The sequence below is a fragment of the Erithacus rubecula genome (genome assembly GCF_903797595.1).
Source record: "Erithacus rubecula genome assembly, chromosome: 5".
Classification (NCBI taxonomy): domain Eukaryota; kingdom Metazoa; phylum Chordata; class Aves; order Passeriformes; family Muscicapidae; genus Erithacus; species Erithacus rubecula.
Genome location: NC_136687.1, coordinates 45,693,271 through 45,712,850, shown reverse-complemented (window position 1 = coordinate 45,712,850; position 19,580 = coordinate 45,693,271). Strand labels below are relative to the sequence as shown.

At 49.4% G+C, this 19,580-nt stretch overlaps 3 protein-coding genes across 10 annotated transcripts in view; 2 read left to right on the top strand and 1 right to left on the bottom strand.

The window, feature by feature from the left end:
- Positions 1-15,650, bottom strand: part of LEF1 (lymphoid enhancer binding factor 1) — a 70,272-nt gene extending 54,622 nt beyond the window's left edge. For 2 of the 8 annotated variants that reach the window (XM_079307330.1, XM_079307337.1), the window contains exons 1-4: positions 15,308-15,649; positions 14,557-14,788; positions 13,663-13,726; positions 12,073-12,206 (exon numbers count right to left, since the gene is read on the bottom strand). In XM_079307330.1, the coding sequence (XP_079163456.1) occupies positions 12,073-12,206; positions 13,663-13,726; positions 14,557-14,766 (408 nt within the window). In that variant the 5' untranslated portion in view covers positions 14,767-14,788; positions 15,308-15,649. Of the gene's footprint in view, positions 1-12,072; positions 12,207-13,662; positions 13,727-14,556; positions 14,789-15,140; positions 15,245-15,303 lie in introns of those variants that run through there. The other 6 variants (XM_079307333.1, XM_079307335.1, XM_079307331.1 and 3 more) reach the window with 6 other exon arrangements.
- The window catches only part of RPL34 (ribosomal protein L34), a 216,541-nt gene that overhangs the window by 28,333 nt on the left and 168,628 nt on the right, over positions 1-19,580 (top strand). The gene's annotated exons all lie outside the window — the stretch shown is intronic.
- Positions 15,811-18,387, top strand: LOC306802679 (uncharacterized protein; the record flags this gene model as incomplete). The annotated part of the gene is made up of 3 exons (XM_079307177.1): positions 15,811-16,733; positions 17,954-18,087; positions 18,337-18,387. Exons 1-3 carry the CDS (start codon positions 16,478-16,480, stop codon positions 18,385-18,387), a joined length of 441 nt encoding a protein of 146 aa, XP_079163303.1. The 5' UTR covers positions 15,811-16,477.

Here is a 19,580-nt window from a genome sequence, read left to right as displayed (position 1 = left end):
AGTCATTAAAACCCCGACTCAAAGACAACAGCAAAGAGATCTAGCCTCCCTCCCTATGGACACAGAGCTTATGTCCCTGTCATTTCAAGGCTGGGAAACTGTCTCATTTTCACTTTGAGTGTTCCTTAACACACTAACCATACTGAGGCTGAAATTAAGAGTCAAACATAGCAAGCTCTTTTCCAAGATGTAAAAGCTTACTGTCTTTTTAGTATCAGGACAGAAGTCTTTCCTGTTGTAATCCAAGGTTTTGGAGTTTTTTTCTTCCCTCTACTCTCCTGCCATCCCCAACAAATTTACTGCTTCCTCTGCACAGCCTGCTTTTTAAAATCAGGACTAATTCTTTGTGACTCTGGTGTTCACTCTCACAAGCAGAGGGATGCTTGTAAAGCAATACACACAGAAGAGTGGCAAGATACAGGGAGCTGAACCCCTCACTGTAAACAGAGGGATCTGCTGCCATTATCTGCAGGACAGCTCATTCAACTTCTGCCTATCCCACAAGGAGTCTCAAGTATCTGGAAACGAATGCCAGTCTCCAAAAACTGAGCAAGTAACATGCACAACATTGCAAAGGTCTCTAAAACACTCACCACTATGAAGACACTGCAGAAAAATAACTTTTGCATGGTGCTGCTACCCTACCTTTCAACGTCAAACCATTACTATGATGAAAAAGTATGTTTTACTATAATTACTGCTAATTTTCCCTTCCGGGGACTTTTGTGCTCATTTTCAGAGGATTCCCTTGCTACTTGATACTTTTTCTTGAAAGCTTGCTCCTGCTTTGCTGCTCTTCAGTTAAACTGAAGAGACAGTATTTAGCCCAAAAGAGGCACCTGAAGGCTGTCTGCCAGGCTTTCACCCTATGCACCCATTCCATAGCCTGCACAGGCAGCACTCCATGCCCAAGCAGAGGCACAGCTTCTCCTCATGCAGGATTCTTTGGTAACCACATTAGAGAGAGCCAGCGACCCTGACGACCAACCCCACCAGCTCCTGAAATCAGGAACTGAAATCCCTTCAAGGTGACTACCTGCAGGACCACAACAAACTGAGCTTTAAGTCTGGCTGTGGTGCTGGGGACGTGCAGCCACGAGCTGTGGCCACAGTGTGTCAGCTGTGGCTACAGAGGTGTGAAGAAACAAAAGGAAATGCCACAGATGACCCGAGTAACCCAGGCAGGGCGATGGCACTGGGGCACACTGCCTAAGCAGCACGGATAGGAAGCTGAGAGCTGTGCTCCAGTGAACACAGCCTGGCTGCACTGTGCTGCATTAAATATAAGACATTTCAGCATGCCCAGGAAAAAGTTTAAAGCTTCCAGCTGAAAATGAGTTGGCACCTCCTTGCAAACCATTCTTCCCACCAGAGGCTGCTGAGGCACAGACACCACAGAGGCCTTGGCAGGTGCCCACCACAGCTGGAAGAGGAAGATAGATGCCATTGCTGCCGAGATGCCATCCCAAAAAGCTGCTCTGAAATCTTCCCACCCCCACAGTAAACATCAAAACTCCCACCAGGTCGGTGCCAGGGCAGCTGACAGAGAAACCCTGGCTGGTCATTCCCAGCACATTGTGTGCAAGAGCTGTGAATCAATGGCAGGTTCCCAGGAGAGAGCACACCATGCTTGTTATCTAATTGTGTTTGCACTGAACTTCTGAGAGGGAGGGAGACTAAAGTGGGGGATGAAAATAATGATGCTGAGAGCAAACAGCCTGCTCCCCTGCAGGGGAAAGAGCAAACAGAAAACCAAGGGGGAAGGTATGGGTGCTGTTGTGTCACAGGAAGGGAAAATGAGAAAACACCAAGTCTTTTTTTGACAAAACATTTTTGGGCTTATTTTCTTGGGCCTCTTCTTGCTTTTATGTAGAGGCTTCAGTAGATTGTTTGCTCCTTCATTCCAAGGCTAGGTATGAAACACAGCCACAGCCACCACTGACAAACTTTCTTCCTATCTGCACTGGCTTTAATCCTCTTATTTTCCCTCCCCCACCACACACATCTCAGTTTTTACTTTCTCAGACTTCTTGTTTGCTTTCATAAAAAAAACCAAAACCAACCTAAGAAACACATGTTTAGAAGTGAGCTGTCTTTCAAGTAAATTCCCGAAGTGAACTCAGGAAATACAGACTTTGCTCCCAACCTCTGCCATCACCTTCCTCTAAGACTCCAAACAAATCTTGCTTTTTCGGGTTCTCATTTGCAGAAGTCTTTTCCCAGACTGTGTCTTTGCTTTTGGGGGTGGAGTGGGGGGAACATCCACACACACAAACACACACACGACCCCAGTGCCACCGTGGGCGCCTGGGATACTTCCCAGGAATCCGCTGGCAGTCACTGACACACCGCAATTTCCACGGGTCAGGTCTTCATGCTACACTCTAGGTTGGGCAATTATACACAGAATTTACCTATTTCATGCTTAATTGCACAGGCACAAACTTTTGCTCCAGCCCCAAAACAGCTATAACTTACCAGCGGCACTTATGTTACACAGGCACCTCTGCCAGTCCTGGTTTAACCTCTTAGGAACACATCTCAGCCACTGGCTTAGCCAGCCATCACCTCCTGGGAGAGGCCAGCAGAGGAGAGAGAGGATACACAGGTAACACAAGAAAATCCAATGTCAGCCCACAGCTGACTTGTGAGCTATGGGTTCCTGTGACACGCCACCTCCAGAAGAAAAACACAACACCCACCGTAGGCTCTTCTGCTGACTGAACATGAAAAAATAATTTGTCCACTAGGTGTTGGCTAGTGAGATTAATTTAATGGAGGAGGGCATTTTTTGGGCAGTAAGCACTTCTGTGTAACTATCCAACTGTATTTACTTGGAGTCCTGAAGCTGGGCAAGCTGCACAAACCCACTGCTGTGATCTCCTTCTCCTAGGAAGTCTGCCCGTGCCCCAAACACAGGGGTCTCTGAACTGGCTTTGATTCAACCATGTTTCCCAACTGAATATTTATTGTTCTGCCCCATTAGCCTGCATTATTCTCACTTACACACATATCCTTGGAAAGAAAAAAGCAATAAAAGAAAGGATTTAAAGCGTCAAAGAATGAGGGAAAGCTCCTGACACAAGTTGTTTTGGAAGCACCCTTGAACTAAAAAATGTTTCAAGACAGAGTTTTGACCAGCTCTCCTACAGTCTGTTAATATTTCCTTAATACAAAGTATGAAGTCATCCTGTTACAGGTCACTCTGATAAGAAGATTATATTTGCCAGTTATAAAAAAAAAAAAAAAAAAGAAGGGTTTGCAATACTGCTGTCAAACTGTCTGGGGAGTCGCCTAATAAATTAGCATTTTCTTGTGGTTCTTCTATTCCAATCCTTCCTTCTGAAGATTTACATCTAAAAGAGGATCGCTGCACTATTATCTTAGAAATATCCACCAAATAACTGAGATAGGGAAAAAAATCTCAACAAAACCTGAAAAATCCACACACTTAAAAGCTAATCTTTTTAAAGTTTTATTTATTTTCTTTCTCCTTTAAATCCAGCACAGTTTCCTTTTCTTCCTACAGCAAGAGTATTTAAGACATGAAATAAAGTGCAAGAGGTTTTGAGTAACAATTTTTTCAAATCCAACATATTAATTTGAAACTTTTCTTTTAAAAGTTGAATGTCAATGGTGTGCAGGAGGCAATCAGGCTGTAAAAACCAGACCAAAATACAGCCCAGCATGCTACTGTCAGAGGGCAGACAAACAAGGGGCATTCTAAGGGAGTGAACTAATTTAACCACTTGAGTTTTTTAAAATGTATTCCAATACATTCAATGTATGGCTTATTTCCTCAGTATCCTCAGCAGCTCTCCCAGTGGGTGAGCTCACTGCTCCTTCCCATGTCCATCTCCAGCAGGCTGGAGGGACCTGGGCTGCAAGTAATTCCAACTCTTGAGGTTCTAATGCTGTATGCCCCAAATAAGGCACCCATTGATCCCAAAAGGTTGCCCTGCCTGCCCATCACCCTGGGGCTCCCACACCTGACCCTCGCTCACCTGTGAGCTGCCAACCCACTCCCAAAGCTCCCCGAGAGGCTGAGCCTGCACACACGTCTGTGTTTGAGAAAGGAGGACCTGGATTGAACACAAGGGCCCTGGATGTGAACACAAGGATGGCTTTTACACTCAGCAGGGCCTAACTCACATGCAGAGGTTCAGGGGAGAAATCAGCTTCCCCCAGTTTGGAGGGGTCCCTGCATTGGGTTAAGCCCAGATATTCTCCTGCTTCACCTCAACTCTTCTGTACACAAGTGTTTCTTCATTTTAAGATACAGTTTAAGAAGTGATGCTGACCACACCACAAGCATGGAACAAGCTGCCAAAAGCCTAAATTGAGGAGAGGGCACAGATGTGAGAATGAAACCACTCTGCACAAACTAATTGAAGAAGAAGTACAATGGAATTTTCCAGCATGGGACAGAACATGGATTAGTGGCAAGAACCTTGCTCACTGTGAGGGCACAAGGGAATGATACAAAACTGCAATGAAGGAAATACAGGACTGGCAGGGAGCAAAATAAACAGGAAAAACACAATTACCACTTGTAACTGCGGCTTCCTGAACCCAATACAGCACCACACAAACTTCAGAAAGGAGACCCTCAACAAATCACTGGATCGTGGCATTTAAGCAAAGTAAACATATTTGCATTGCTGGACACAGTTTATCTGCATTTTAGCACATTGGCAGGCAAAGGGCCTTCCCCCAGTCCGTGGTCTGTGTCTGACAAGTGTTGACATCTTTAATCATCACCTCCACATTGTACTTTCTTTATGCCAGACAAAGCTTGCCAATGCAAGACTTGATAGGGATGAAGAAAGATCAAGGCAGAAAGATACGCCAGAAGTGCGGAGAGACAACAGACGGTCACAAAGATAAACCTCTGAGGCAGTTCTGAAACACAGAAAAAGGCAGAAAATTGAAGAAATAGAGGCTTATAGCATAGCTAAGTGACCAGTTACAGAGAGAGAGCTCTGAGCAGACAGTGTCACTAGGATGCCTACTCAGAAATATAGAGCCTACAGAGATAGCATTTTGGAGCTCATCGCTCTCCTCCTTTGAGCCAACAAAACTGCCCAACAGAAGTCCCATGATGCCTTCCCCTGTTTTTTGAACATACATGATGAATCAAGCAATTTCCAGACTGGTTTTCTTTGGATAATGACTGCAATCCCATCCTCTGTTCAAGTCAGCTAAGGTGAAGCTGAGCTGTCATCAGTATCCACGGATTTCAGTATCTTGCCTTCCAGTTCTGTGCAATCTCACTCCTCATGCTGACACTGTGGGGCTCACTGCAGCTCCCACCAGATCCAGGTTTCTCAGACCAGGGCTGCCTGGCACTGTGCTGGATGTGCAGCACCAACCTGTTTCAAACTATTTTAAAGCTTCCCCAAAAGCAAGGAGGGGGGGAAAAAAAAGGTCACACAAGCAGCTTTCTGCTACTCTCTGCCAAAGCAGCATGACTAGGGCTGCCTCACATCACGAGCACATGCCCGTGTACCCTGCTCCCTTGAAGCACCAGCACTTTCAGAAGGTACAAACATTTGCATGAAGTCCCTGCTCCCAGGGGACTCCTTCCCCTGCCCTGGTCTGGGAGAAGCAGACCTGCTCTCTGGCTCGTGCTGCACTGTTTGAAGTACAGGACTGGAGTACTGAAAGTGCTTGGATAGACAGATGCTTTTGGGAATTAACTGCTCTCTGGCTTGCTTAATAACTCCTAGCCAAAGCAATTCTCTGGTTTCTGTGTTACAGCTGGTGACAGCACTACACTTACTTTTTAAGTTGAGCTGCCCATTTTATAAATATTCAATCAAAGCCCTGTAACTTCACACTTGTAATTTTTGCTGACTAAGCTCATCCCATTGATTTTATGCCTCAACCTTACCTATATCCACAGCCATTTAAAGAAAATAAACAATCATTGAGTCAAGCTTTGAGCTCCATGAAAATGTTCTTCTACACAAGGGATTTGGTAACTTTGAAGAACACAGCAAAGATATTATAAGTCCTTCATCTCATCCTGAAGCCCCAGCAAGGAACACCACCACCAGAAGCCATGGAAGAAGAAGGCCAGCCACGTTTCCTCAGGCAGTTCAGGTCCTTTTTCTTCCCCTTTAGGAGAGCAGGCAATTCCTGACTGATTAGCACAGTTGGTGCACATGTTAACTCTCTTTTACTGTTAACTGCACTTTTAGCCCAATCCCAAAGATTCAATGAATACATTTTTATTTAAGTGCTCAATCACTTTCTTGCTGAGAGGACAGATTCCTTTGAAGTGGGAATCCCAAACTAAATAAACATATCCACAAGATCCAAGTCTCAAATAGAAGCCACTGGGTTGCTAGATTAAGTTATTCTGAATGCAATTTTCTTAAGTGAATCTAATGCTTATGAGGGGCCGAAGCAACAGAGACACTAATCCCCAAGTGCCAGGGCTGGAGCAGCACATCAGGATCTCCTGCTGTGCCTCCTGCCACCAGTGTCCTGCAGAAAGGGACCAAACCCAACAGCAGAGAACTGTCCCCATGCCAAACATGTCTTACAACCAAAACCAGCTTGGAGAGAAATGCATGCTATGCAGGACCGGGCAGCTGGGGTAAATGGGAGCCATATATGCACAGCTGGAGCATCACAGCACATGGTTTCCCTGCAGCAGCAGGAAGGACACAAGCTGAGGACAACCTGACTCGACCAGGGCAAGGACAGACTGCCTGGCTCCCAGCAGAGCTTCCCTTGAACCAGACAGACGCTGTCCATCCACATGAGAGCAGCACAGGGGATCACAGCAGGACACACACACAGACCTCATGCCACAAAATGCTCAGTGTCCACCATATTAAAACAGAATCTTGCATGTTTGCCTCTTTGTCTTCTTGAGAAACACAGTGTTTTACTACTAGCAAAAAAGAAAAAAAAAAAAAAAAAGTGCATCCCTCTGATAGGACTTCAGAAATATTAAGCAGCAGTAAAATGCTTTTGTGTGGGTTATTTCCTTCCCATATCAGGAGGCATTTTCCCTAACTATAAACAGAAGTTAAGTACTCAAGAGAAGCCAGGCCTGCGGTACCCAGGCTTTTCAGTGCCTGCAGGCATGCAGCACTGCAACTATCTGGAAAAAGCCTTTTCCTCTTTTGATGCCTGAACCTGTGGAGCTTCAGGCTTTCTTCTTGAGCCATATCCTCCTTGGCACTTGCAGCCCATAACAAGCTATTCTTATTAACATTTTTTCTGGGCTGGGATTAAGTTGGAAAAGAGACAGGAATGACATTTTGCTTAAACCACTTTAAAAAGTAAGCAGCAGCACTACCGTTTAAAGTTTATATTGAATCAGCTCCTAGATAAATAGAAAAAAAGGGATATTTAGGACATAAACAGGCAGGTATTGCTATACAAAAGCTCCAACTTTGATGATTTGCAATGGGTGGGGTTTTTTATAATGTCTCTGCTCAAGCCACACACAATTGCCGCCTCTGCACTGAGACATCAGGAGAACATTTTGTTTCCCTTTGTCCATTCACAGTTACATAATTTGCTAATTGCATCAATGTGACAAGGAGGCAGTGAAAGCTGAAAAGGTGCTCTCTTCACCAGTACGTGCCAAAGATCACGGTAACAATGAACTATACCCAAGACTCTGCCTGGAGCTCTGATCAGGAGCAACCAGACCAAACTTCAGACAAGGACAACCTAGAGCCACCGTGGTAACTTCTGCTTCCTTTTCCAAATGGACGGTTCATCTTATTAATGGGAGAAAGAAAACACCACCAAAACTTATCCCATGACCATTCACAGCTTGGATTTATGTTTCAGTGGCCTGACTTGTAACTTAGACGGATCAGCCGTGATTGCTAGAGCCAGAGCAGCTGAGACACGTTTGCAACAACGAGGTCCCACCATTAGGGCTGAGCAGATTCCTGTTCTTTCCCGGCGCTGCCTATCCATTTGGCATGACTCACCGAGCACCTCAGAAAATAGTGCTAGAATTCCTCCCTGGGCAAGCACTAATACCCTCTGTCAAGTTCAGCTTCCATAGAGCCAGGAAGCTTTTGCTCCCCTGTGCTTGGTTTCAGTTGTTTCAGGAGCTCCTGGGCTCCGTTCGAGTGCGCTGCGGAGCCGCGCGGGTGAAGCTGCAGAGCTTCGGTGTTGGATGAGCAGCTCTGGCTCGTGGAGCCCCACAGCTGCCCACTTCCTCAGGCATGGAGGGAAGAGAGACATCTGTGACAGGACCACAGCTGCCTAGGGCCCCCAAAGCATCCTGCTCCAATGCCAACTCGAAAATCAGAGCTAAGCTTTCTGGTGGGTGATACGGGAGCAGGAGGCATGCCACAGCTTCTGCACTGTGAAAGCCTATTTCATATGGGGCCAGGGAGGTTCCAGCTGACCACAGCTCCCAGCAATTCACTACAACTGCACAGAGAAGAAGCAAATTCTCAGGAAAAGACAATACATTGAAAAATCAGGTTTCTGTCCTGCAGCTCCCATACATTCTCCTCGGGGCTCCAAAATTTCCCCACAAGTAAATGAATCAGCTCACTTTCAGAGGAACAGAAGATGTACCTAGGGAAATAAAATCCTCTCACAGAGGCTCTGTAGCCACTCATTTTTTGCTATTTATACCCTCATCCTGCCATTTCTGCCTCTGAATCTCCCGGGACATCAGCTCTTCAAACGGGAACTAACTCCACACCCCCTGCCAGGGAGAAACACACAAAGAATATCCAAAATTTGGGCTAGTCCTGCATTGCTTGTAGCACTCCTACTCTTAGAATAATTTCTCGTCATTTTCAAATATGCTGCATTGTTCAAGTTGCCATAAAATGTTTATACTCTGTATCCTCCGACCTATTTAACACATCAAGCTGCTACAGAGAGACAGTTGAGCCAGAAGAAAGAAACCCAGACCCTAAGAACACATAAAAACAGACAAAAGGCAGGTTGCAGAAATCTCCTATCTTTCCATAGGAAGTTTAATTCGCGGGGAATGAGAAATAAATCCAAAATTATCTTCTGGATGAATTTACAACATAAAGAAATGATCCTTCTTCAATCACCTATTCTGTTCCCACGTTCCCATCAAAGAGTCACCCCAAAACCAGTCTTCTTAACCAAAGAAAAAACCCCGCACGTTAGAAAACAAACAGCTATCTCCACCTCCCATCTTCAGTACCCCCTCGATGCTCAGAAACCACCAAGAGATATCTCGAGCGCACAGGATGAACGTTCCCCAGGTGTTGCTGTGGTTTGGTACCATCACATGCCACTTCTCCTGCAGCAAACCGACTGCTGCCGCTCTCCCCACTCACCCACCTATCTGATAAGGACACATACCGCGCCATCAGGCTCCTACTGAACGGGCAATTAACACCCTCCTGCTCCTACTAACCCAACTTGGAAATAGCAAAGCAGTTGCCAGTAAAATAAGAAAAGTTAAAAAAAAAAAAATGGGGGAGGAGAATGGGGAAGACAAGACCTCTCTAACAGCAGATTTTTGGAAGATTTTAAATCCTTCTCAAACACCCTCTCCTTTCCCAAAGCTGCACTGAAATTAGACCTTCATTTATTTTTTTTTTTAATTATTATGGTTTAATTAGGCAAGTTGTGCCTGACTATAGATTTGTATTTTTAATTTTACAAAGCAAGCTCCTAAAGCATTCTTTTTTTTTTTTTTTTAAGAAAAGGAAAGGCTTTTTTCCCCCCTTCTAGATATGGTGATGAAAGAAACTTTTTTTCCCCTTCCAGGAAAGCTTTGCTCTCCGTTCTCAGAGATGGTCCTTGCCCTGTGTCTGGACGCCATTCCCCAGGGCAGTCTGCAGTCAGCGGGTCCTTTCCAAGGTGGAAAAAAAGATTCAGCGCCCCGGGGCGCCTTTTTAATCCTGGCTAACACCTCCAGGCAACAGATGCATCAACAAGCAGCGTCTTTGTCATGCAAATAGCAGGGCGCAGGTACACACCAGGCACAAATGGCTGGGGACTAGGACACCCCAGGGGAGACCTCTGCCTCCAGTGCTCGCTGATCTCAGCTGCTCCTTGGCCCCAGCCCCAGCAGGCTGCCCTGGGAAGGGGAGGCAGAGCAAAGCTGGGACGCCACGGAGGCGAGTGCCGGAGCCGTGGAAAGCCGTGGAGGGAGCGAGCGTGTCACCTCCTGGGTGCCGCGTTTTGATCTCGGCACCTTAAAACACAACTGTCAGCTACGAGCCTAGCAAAGATTACAGTTCAATTAAACACAAAAATTATTTAATAACTCAAGCGTGTAGCCTTGTGGTTAAACTGAAAGAACTCCAGGCTTATGTCAACATCGCAGCCCTGCGACAGCACTGTTTTATTGAAATAGTGGTGCTGCTGTAACATGCAAGAGCAGCACTCAACTAGATCAGCCCCTCAGATGTTCAGAGGGCAGCTTTACAATTAAAAACAAGATGCGTTTTCCCCCATTCCTCCCCTCCACCACACCCACAAAGGGCAGCTCCTCAAGTACCTCAAATAAGAGCCTCTGCAAGATATTCTAAGGGCATTGATACCAGATCTGTAAGAGTGGCAGCCCCACAGCATGCATATATGGAGAATATTCTCAGTGAATAATTAAATTGGATTTTGCCGTTCCAAGCCATGCACTAGCACTCAGGACTTTCTTAGGAAGGTGACATGGCAAAGAGGAGGTAAAAAATGAAGTCTGAAGTTTCCTAGTCTTCCAAAGAGCAGGTTTGAGTCTCCATGCTCTCTTGAAAAGCTGCACGCTTTTCCCTATGATACATCCAAAAGGAAGTTTTCTGTAGAACAACGTTTACAACAACAAATATCAACAGACTGCGATCATCATGCTTCACCCTAAATGGCTGTAGGCCTCTGAACTGGAATTTATACACAAAAAAAAACCCCACAGCTATAGAAAGCAATGTACTGCATGAGTTTTTGCATCTTTCAAATGAAGATCCATGTGTTTTCCAGGGCCAAAGCACCCTGTCATTCCGACTCCAAATATACACTAATTTGACATGGTTCTCTGTTGTCAAATTACCAACACAGATCAGGCCCCCTTCTTTTTGTTTTTGAATTCAAATGCCACAGTTCTGAATAAAAATCAAGAACGTTAGAGAGCAAAACAACGCCATGACAGAGCCCTCCAAGTAAAAAAATCTAAGTCAGTAAGAGGGAAAACTGCTTTATCACAGGGAAGTAACAGCATTTAACTTCTCCCATCACAGTACACAAGCAGCAGTGGCATTTTTCCAGCACAATGCCTACAAGCAAATTGTTTCCTGCTCCACTCCAGTTCTACTAATATAATTTCCACAGCTCATTTTAACAGTGTCTCTCCCTTGCTCTATATGTATACCAAGAGGCTTACAAAAATAAATGGGAATTGGCTATCCAGAATTAAAAGTACATTAAAATCCATTAAACATGCATCTACAGCAATGGAAACAGAGGGACCAACTGGAAGAATCAGTGCTTGCCACAATGTAAGGGAAATCTGTAACTACTGCATCGTGGTTGATATTAATTCCTAAACGACCATTTCACAATTTCTGGCTGAAGATACAGAGTATGTTTCAAAGCAATGCTGCCAGATACATAAAGCCTTCATGCAGACCAACTGATGGTGAAAATAAATATCAATCAGCAAAGAGCAATGCCACATCTGAAGGAAAAAAAAATTCCCAATCTTCTCATCTTACTGTCATGCAAGTTTAGCAGTTCTGCTTCCAGTCCTTGATTTTCCTCAACAAATGAAGGGTTAAAGCCAGAAAATTCACATCTGTGCCAGTCACTACAAAGACAGCATTTACATCATTCTGCCGTACATTATCCTACAGTAGTAAACCAGGGCTACCCCCACAAAGCCCCTAGCCCTGTCCACAGTCATTAATCCCAGCTTTTCCACTGTGCTCATGACCAACAGCCCTAAGAGCCCTCAAACACCACTGGAAAGAAGCTCTGAACAGCAGAAGTTCAACCTCCATTGTCACTGAAGCTACCCAAAAGACCCTGGTGTAAACAGACTCTGCAGACCAAAGAGGAGGAAACCCAGCTTGCCAAAAGCAGCCTTTGGAAGAGATAACTCACTGTTCTGGGGATGGGTGGCGACAGAGATCCATTAGGCATGTATGGGTCGTTATTCATATTTGGCATCATGATATACCCAGAATAACCAGAGTATGATGGTCCCTTGCTGTATAAGCCACTGTCTGGATGCTTTCCTATGGAAGATGAAACAATGATTACATTATTCCCCACATATGCATTTCTCATGAGTTAGAGCACTTAAACAGGTACTGTGCATATATAAAAATGTTCTGCATGCATGGAAATTACTCATGGAAATTACTGCTGACAGAAAATGATACAAAATAATTTGCAATAACATTTTTTTTTTATGAAGAGTTAATTCTTAAAGGAGCAAATACTCTTGGTGAGAAGTTTATGTTTAAAATACAGAATAGCCTCAAAAATAATTTTCCTAGTACACATTCAAATCAAAATAGACACATCATCAATGACATCACATTTCTCAAGTAGCAGTTTTCCCCAGTTTTATACATGCCTCTAATATTTGTCAATTTAGAATTGTTGCCAGGATGGGTTTCCAACATCATTGTTAGGAAAGGGAGGACAAGGCTGTGATAACTGGATATAATAATTTTCTTCTCTTGCTGAGTTGGTTGTGCAGCGAACATTTCATTCTGGCTATGCTCATTGGGAGCAATTAAAGGGCAGGGGGTGGCTTGGAAGGAGATCCTAGCAATTTGGGAGGGGGACTGTTGAACACACATGGTGGTACAGTCAAGAGGGAAGCCAAGAAAGGGAGGCTATTTGGTAGGAAAATAAAGTGTTTGGGGCCAGGCCCTGCAAATAGGGTGAACAGGTCTCCTACCTAAATGCCCATTGACAAGGATACTACTTGAAAGTGAGGTTTTAAGATGCAGAGCTGAAAACTATCCAGCTGAACTACTCCTCCTCACTGTCCAAACACTATGAGCACTATCATTGCTTTCAGGTTGTTTAATTACAAATTTGAAGGAAAATGGCCACAGAGTCCTGGAAAGCACCAGAACTGAACTGTGTCTGTCTTTATATGGAATTTATGTGTTTTAGTTGGTGATGATAAGCATTTCATTTTAAACATAATCTCCAATCCTCTACTGCACACATTCTTTGCACGCATGTCCAGCTTTCTAAATTACATCCAATGAATTCTGCTATTTCCTCAGCCCTTCTCAATCAAAATTAACTAGTTGGTGCATTAAAAAATGCAGGAGATGTGCTCATACTTAGATTTGAAAGAGGAGATTTAAGTGACAGAATTTGGCTATGGGGAAAAGCAGAGGGTTTCTGAACACAACTGTACACTGTATGAGTGGAGAGATAAGATGTATTTAAGCTGATATCCTAAAAATAGTTATTTCTTCAGTGAAGATCCATTTGGCCTACTTATCAGTTTCTGAACAACTGGAATACCATTTGGTCACTCAAGATAAACACGCTGCACGTTCAGCTCCTTTTTAAAAGCGCTTTGAAAACGCTCTGGCATCCCCCCTACTCCCCCCCAAATGATTTGCAATTTATGTTTTCCAAAAGAAACCAAGTTCCAGTTTCAGGACTGTGCGAAGAGTCTCAGAGGGACAACATTGCAAGACAGGACTGCGCGCGTCTCACCTTCCTCGGGGTGTTCTCTGCCTTTATCATGGTAGGAATCCTGTGCTTGATTCTGCCTGGAAACCTGACCGCAAGGAATCCACCATCAGAAAAGAAGAAGAAATAGAAGAAAAGTCATTGTACAGATGCTCGTTTATCAATTACGCTGCTACAGTTTCTTGAAGGAGGAGAGGAGTTAAGAGCATAAGACAAGCATCTTTCTTTTTCCTCTTAAGTTGCTTGGAAGGCAACTGTACCAGAAACGTTTGTGTAAACTATGATTTTATGACAACGTGAATAACTATAGGGCTTTGTAAAGCGTTTCTAACAGAAGCACCCCGCATTTAATGAAAGTGGATAATTTCTGGAAAATATTTGGTACGCTGGCGATCAAAACGCTCTTGGTAAAAAGATACCAAAAATAATAATGAAAATCAGGTTGCCCTCCTTAGCAGATCTTTAGGAAAAAAAAAAAAAAAAAAAAAAAAAGGGGGGGGGGAGAAATTAAAAAAAAAAAAATAACAAATTTTTAAAAAGACAGGTTCCTCGCTCACCCTGAAGTTATTTTAAAGTCGGGAATTTCTTCCCAGTTTTATGCAAATCCCTTAAAGAGTTTACAGCTAATGCTCCGATCCCGCTGATTTTACTGAGGAAATTTCATGGCTGCTTAAGGTCTAAAACCAGAGCAACGTCGGGGAACTCGCAGCAACTTTCTCATCCCGGGCCGAAGCGCGGAAGGGACTCTGCCCGGCGCACCTCCGGAGACAGGATTTGGGATGGAGTGATTTCTTTTCCTATGGGAAATTTGTTCCCCGGCGCCCCGCCGCAGCTCCCTCCCCGCGGCGGCGGCCCGAGCCGCCGGCATCCCGCGCCCCTCGGTCCGCGCTGCCCCGCGGAGCCCCCGCGGCCGCGCACCTCGTGCCCGGTGGCGCCGGGGGCGATCTCGGACTCGTTGACGAGGGAGGACTTGATGTCGGCCAGGTCGCCCTCCTCCTCGGGGTGGCTGATCTCAGCGAAGATCTTCTCTTTCTGGGGGTCCCCCTCGTCCTTGAAGGGGATCATCTCGTCGGTGGCGCAGAGCTCCGGGTCCCCCCCACCGCCCCCGGCCCCCGGCAGCTGCGGCATCCTCACGGCAGCGCGGCGTCTGCTGCGGCCGCCGGCCCGCCGCGGGAAGGGGAGCGGGAGGAGCAGCGGGGGGAGGAGGAGGAGGAGGAGGGCGGAGGAGGAGGAGAGAAGAGGAGAAGGAGGAGAGAAGAAGGAAAAATCCCGTGAACTCCTCGGGGTTGCTCTCGGCAGCCGGAGACCCCCGCCTGCCCGCCCGCCCCCACGGGGCCGAGGTACCCCGTCTTCCGCACGACGCCGACGTCCCGGGGACCCTCGTCCCGACGCGCCGCACGGCCGGAATAGGTCGAAATGCGCCCGCCCATGTCCCGACCGCGCCAGGCACCGCCCCCCAGGAGACCCGACCCCCCTCCATTCCCCCCGGGACCCGGGCTCACCCCGGGGGCGAGGAGACGCGGAGGGGAGCGGAGCCCGCCCGCGTTTCGCCTCCCAGTGAAGTTACCACCACCCCGGCGGGACCGAGTTAAAATGGCTGGGGGGAGGCGGGCAGGGGGAGGGGGCGTCCCGGGGAAAGGGGCCGGCGCTGCCCGTGCCGCGCACCCACCGGGCCTTTGTCCGCCGCTTCGTCCGCGGCTCCGGGCACGGCTGGGCTCGGCTCGGCGGCACCGCGAGGGGCGGGGGGCCGAGGAAGAAGCAGTCCCGGGAGGGAGGGAGGGCAGGAGGGGAGGGATGGAGCGGGCGGGGAGGTGACCCCCCCCCCCCTCGCTTCCCTCCGCGCCCGCGGGCAAGTGAAAAAGTTGCCGGCACGGCGCCCCCGGCCGCCTCCGCGCTCAGCGCCCGGCGCGGGGCCTCAGCCGCAGCCGGCGGGCTGCGCCCCACGGGGGGCGGCGGTGGGGCGCGGGGCGGCGGCGGCAGCGCAACTTCAGCATCGCTGCCGCCTTCCCTCCCTCCCTCCCTCCCTTCGCCGTCGGGGCGGGGCGGGGCGGGGGCGGCGGAGATGAAAGGAGCCGCCGCCGTGACTGACACCGTGTCCGGGCCGGGAGGGCCGAGCGGCGGGGGCGGGGAGGGGGCCGGGGCCAGCGGGGAGGGAGGAGGGGGCGGGGGGGAGAGGGTGCAGGGCTGCCCCCGGGCAAACTTTGCTCTGGCTGCGCGGAGTAGCCTCTCTGTGTGTCCGTGTGTCCGTGTGTCCGTGTGTGCGTACACACGTGTACGTTTGCGTGTGCATGTCCGCGTCGCGGGGGTGCGCCGCGGAACTGCCGCTCTTTTCCCTCCCCAGCCGAGAACCCGCCGAGGAGGGCACAGGCACTAGCTGCATCCCCGGGAAGGGTGGACAGACCTGCTTTTTTAGGGCTGCTTTGTTGAGCCTTCCCCATCGCCACATGGCGCTGCTCCGGTGTGGGAAGTGTGCGAGGGATTGATCGGGCTCTGCCCGCTCCCGCTTCGGACGAAGGGCAGAATTAAGATATCCCTATTGAATCCAGCCAATGCCGGGCAAAAACGAGTAGTAGCCCCCGAGAGACGGGGAGAAACCCGCTGGGGTGAGCTCGTCCCGGTTTCGGACCGGTAAATGGAGCCAGAGCAGTAATGGAGATTCACCCCTTCACCCTGTCCCGTTCCTCTAGCACCGCGCTGCCCCGTTAGCTCCCGGCTGATCCGGCAGCGCCTTGCAACAGGGCACGAGTTCAGGGAAAAAAAAAAAAAAAAATCATCCAGACAAAAGCAGGGTCTGCGCTAGGGAAACGTCAGGATCCGCAACTTTTATTTTGCGAACACGATGGGCGCACATTTTGCAGGAAACAACTTCCCAGTATTTTGGCATCGGAAAAGAGTGCTTGGTGCTTTGCACATGCCCCGTCAGGTTGCTAAACCTTCAAGCGCCGGCAGCCGGAGGAACGGGAACATGTGGATGCTCAATCCGTTTTCGGCAGATGCTGGGTTCGGCACGGCGGCACTGCCGGCCGGGACACGGGCGGGCCGAGCCTGGCTGCCCACGCCGCCGCCCGCCGCTCTGCGCCAGCCTCCTCGAACGGGTAATTAAAATACGGCTGAGGAATTAGACCTTCCAAACCCCGAGAAAGGGAGCAAAGTAGCGGGAAACGGGGGATGGACTTGCCAAATCGAATAAGTGTGTGAAATAAATGATAGAGAAAGAAAGAAATTAGAAATGTAACTCCTGGGAACAGGCTCGTTTGTGCAATGCTCCCAGATGCAGGGACACCCCCTCTCTCCCGGAGACGGCTACAGAGAGGCGATGGGGAAGCGGTTGTTTGGAAAACGGCAGCTCGGGGATGGTTCCTGAGCGGAGATGCGCATCTCCGCATCCCTCCCGCCTCTCTTCCTTTTCCTGACACTCGGCGGGCACCGGACACCCGGGCCGGGCAAGGCTGCTCCGGGACGGTCCCGTTCTGAAAAAAAAGACCTTGGGCGAGAGCTGAGCGTTGCAACCCGCTCTCCCGACGGGACGGGGTGGGCGGCCAGAGAGCGGGCAGGGACCTGGGCGGAGGAGCGCGGCCGCTCCTCTGTTTCATTACCGGGTTCCTCTGGAAAAGCAGACCTCCCCCCGCCCCTCCGCCGTACCTTCACGTGGGCTGGAGTCTTTCACGGATCGGTTTTTCGGTGGATGGATTTTGAAGGCAAAAAAGGGCCGGGGTGGGGGCGGCGGGACCGGGGCGGGAGAATGTGTGTGTGGAAACCGTAATGATTTACGACAAAAAGATAAACTCAGGAAACGTCAACTTCAACGTCAGATTTTACTGGAGACAACACAAAGCTGTCGCTTTAATCGCAGTCTTGGGGCACGGCCGGAGGCGGGGGGCAAGGCCTGGGCTCTGGGGACGTTCCACGGTGGCCCCGCTGTCGCCCCCGGCGGGACCCGCCGCCCTCCCCGGGCCACCGGGGGAGCTCCCAGCGCGGCCGTGCCCGTGCCCGGCTCCGCAGCGGCCACCGCGCCGTTCGGTACTTTCGTAGAGGCTGATTTTTGTGCTTAGATGTTTCTTCTTTTTTTTTTCCTCTTTTGCTTTTAGCCCGAGTTTGTACTTTCCCGTGGTTTTTTTTTTTTTTTTTTGGTTTGTTTGTTTTTTGTTTGTTTCCTTTTTTTTTTTGTTTGTTTGTTTGTTTGCTTGCTTGCTTGCTTTGTTGTTTAATTTTCGGCAGGTTTGTGGTTTTTTTTTTTCCCCCCGGTGGTTTGAGTGAGTTTTAGCTTTTCAGAGGCAGTTGGAGTTTTTCTTCGTTGGTTTTTTTGCATTTTCAGCGTTGAAGGGACCCGCATTCGCAGCACTCCCCGACGGCCAGCCCGGTGCCCGTACTGAGAGCGGGGGCGAGCGGCGAGGGCGAGCCTGCCCGGGGCGGGCTGAGCAGCAGCGCTCGGAGCAGCGGGACGGGCCCGTAGGGCTTCAGGGGGGCTGAGCTGGGAGAGGGGGAACCGGGGTGCCCGAGGGGACCCCTCCGGGAGCAGTGAGCGGGGCTGGGGACACAGGACACTCTGGCGTGCGAAGCGCCGTCCGCCGCCGGCGCCCCTAATATAGGGAAGGGCGGGAGCGGGGCGTGGCGGCGGCGCCTTTGATGTCCCGCCGGCGGCCCCTTTCATCCCCCCCCGGTCCCCCCCCGAGCCCTTTGTGTGACTAAATTTGGCAGGAGCATGGAGGCGCGCCAGGGCGCCCACGTGTGCGCCGAGCTCCCAGCTGAGAGAGCCGGGGTTTTCTTCCGGGTAAGGAGACAGCGGGGGAGATCAAAGAGTTTGGGGAGCTGGAGCCGAAATGTGCAGTGGAAATAAAGTAAAATTAAATAAATAATAATAGAAAAGGGGGGGTGGGGGGGAATTCTTCCGTCCTGGACGCGTGCCAGTCAGAGGCAAGGGGGAGCACAGAGTGGTCGGGGGGACCGGCAGGAGGGAGGGAGGGAGAAAAAAATATTCTCGCAAAAGGGGGTTGCAGTTGTTTTTTGAAAAGAAAAAAAAAAGAATAAAAACCAAACAACGAACCAACAGACCAACCCTTTTGTTTAAAGCCGCCCGGCTGTGGAGCCAAGCGAGCTCCGCCGGGAAGAGCCGCCCGACAGCGCGTCCAGGAGCGCGGCCGGGCCAGAGTTGCGCGGCCGCGGGGCAAAACTCCTTCATACTGCCCTGCAGACGGGCAAACAGCGCCAAAAAACCCTCTTCTCCAGCCCGAGAGGCCGGTTCGGAGGGAGACTTTCTAGGCAAACACCCGCAGATTTTTCTCCCCCTGGGAAGCAATATCGAGGGTGGGTGCCCCAGGGGTGGGTGCGCTGGGGCCCGGCGCTTCCCCGGCATCCCACGCTGTGCCCGCGGCTCCCCGGCGGGCACCCCGCTGCTGAGGGGCCGCGGGACTCCTTGCCGAGCTCTGCCGTGCGGGGCTGGCACAGCCGGGATGCGCCGCGGGAATCTAAGGGGCCGCCCCGCACACCCTGCCCGCCTCGGGCCCGCGGGGATGGCTCTCGCTGCTCCCTCAGGACAGCAAAGCGCAACAAAGAATGTTAGGTTGTATTTAAAATGTCTCAAATCGAGCCTTTTCGGTGCCTTTTTCAAGGCAATGTGACTGAATCATGCGTGTTCCCCGGGTCTGCGTTTGCCACCCCATTTAGATAACATCGGTGATTTATGTGCAAGTTGAGTATATAGGCTGAATTCCCAAATTCCTTCTGAAGCAAATAAATCCTCCTCCTTCAGGACGTGGGGTGAGCAGGGCCAGAGCAGGGATGTGATAATTAACCCTGGCTCTGCAGAATTATCGCTGTGGTGTCCTGCACATGCCACTGCTGCACAGCATCACTGGGGAGCCAGCCTCAGGCTGCCTCGGATTGTATGGAAGTGTTTAGAAATACAGACCTGTTCAGTGCCTCTAAAACAAGGATAATACTTC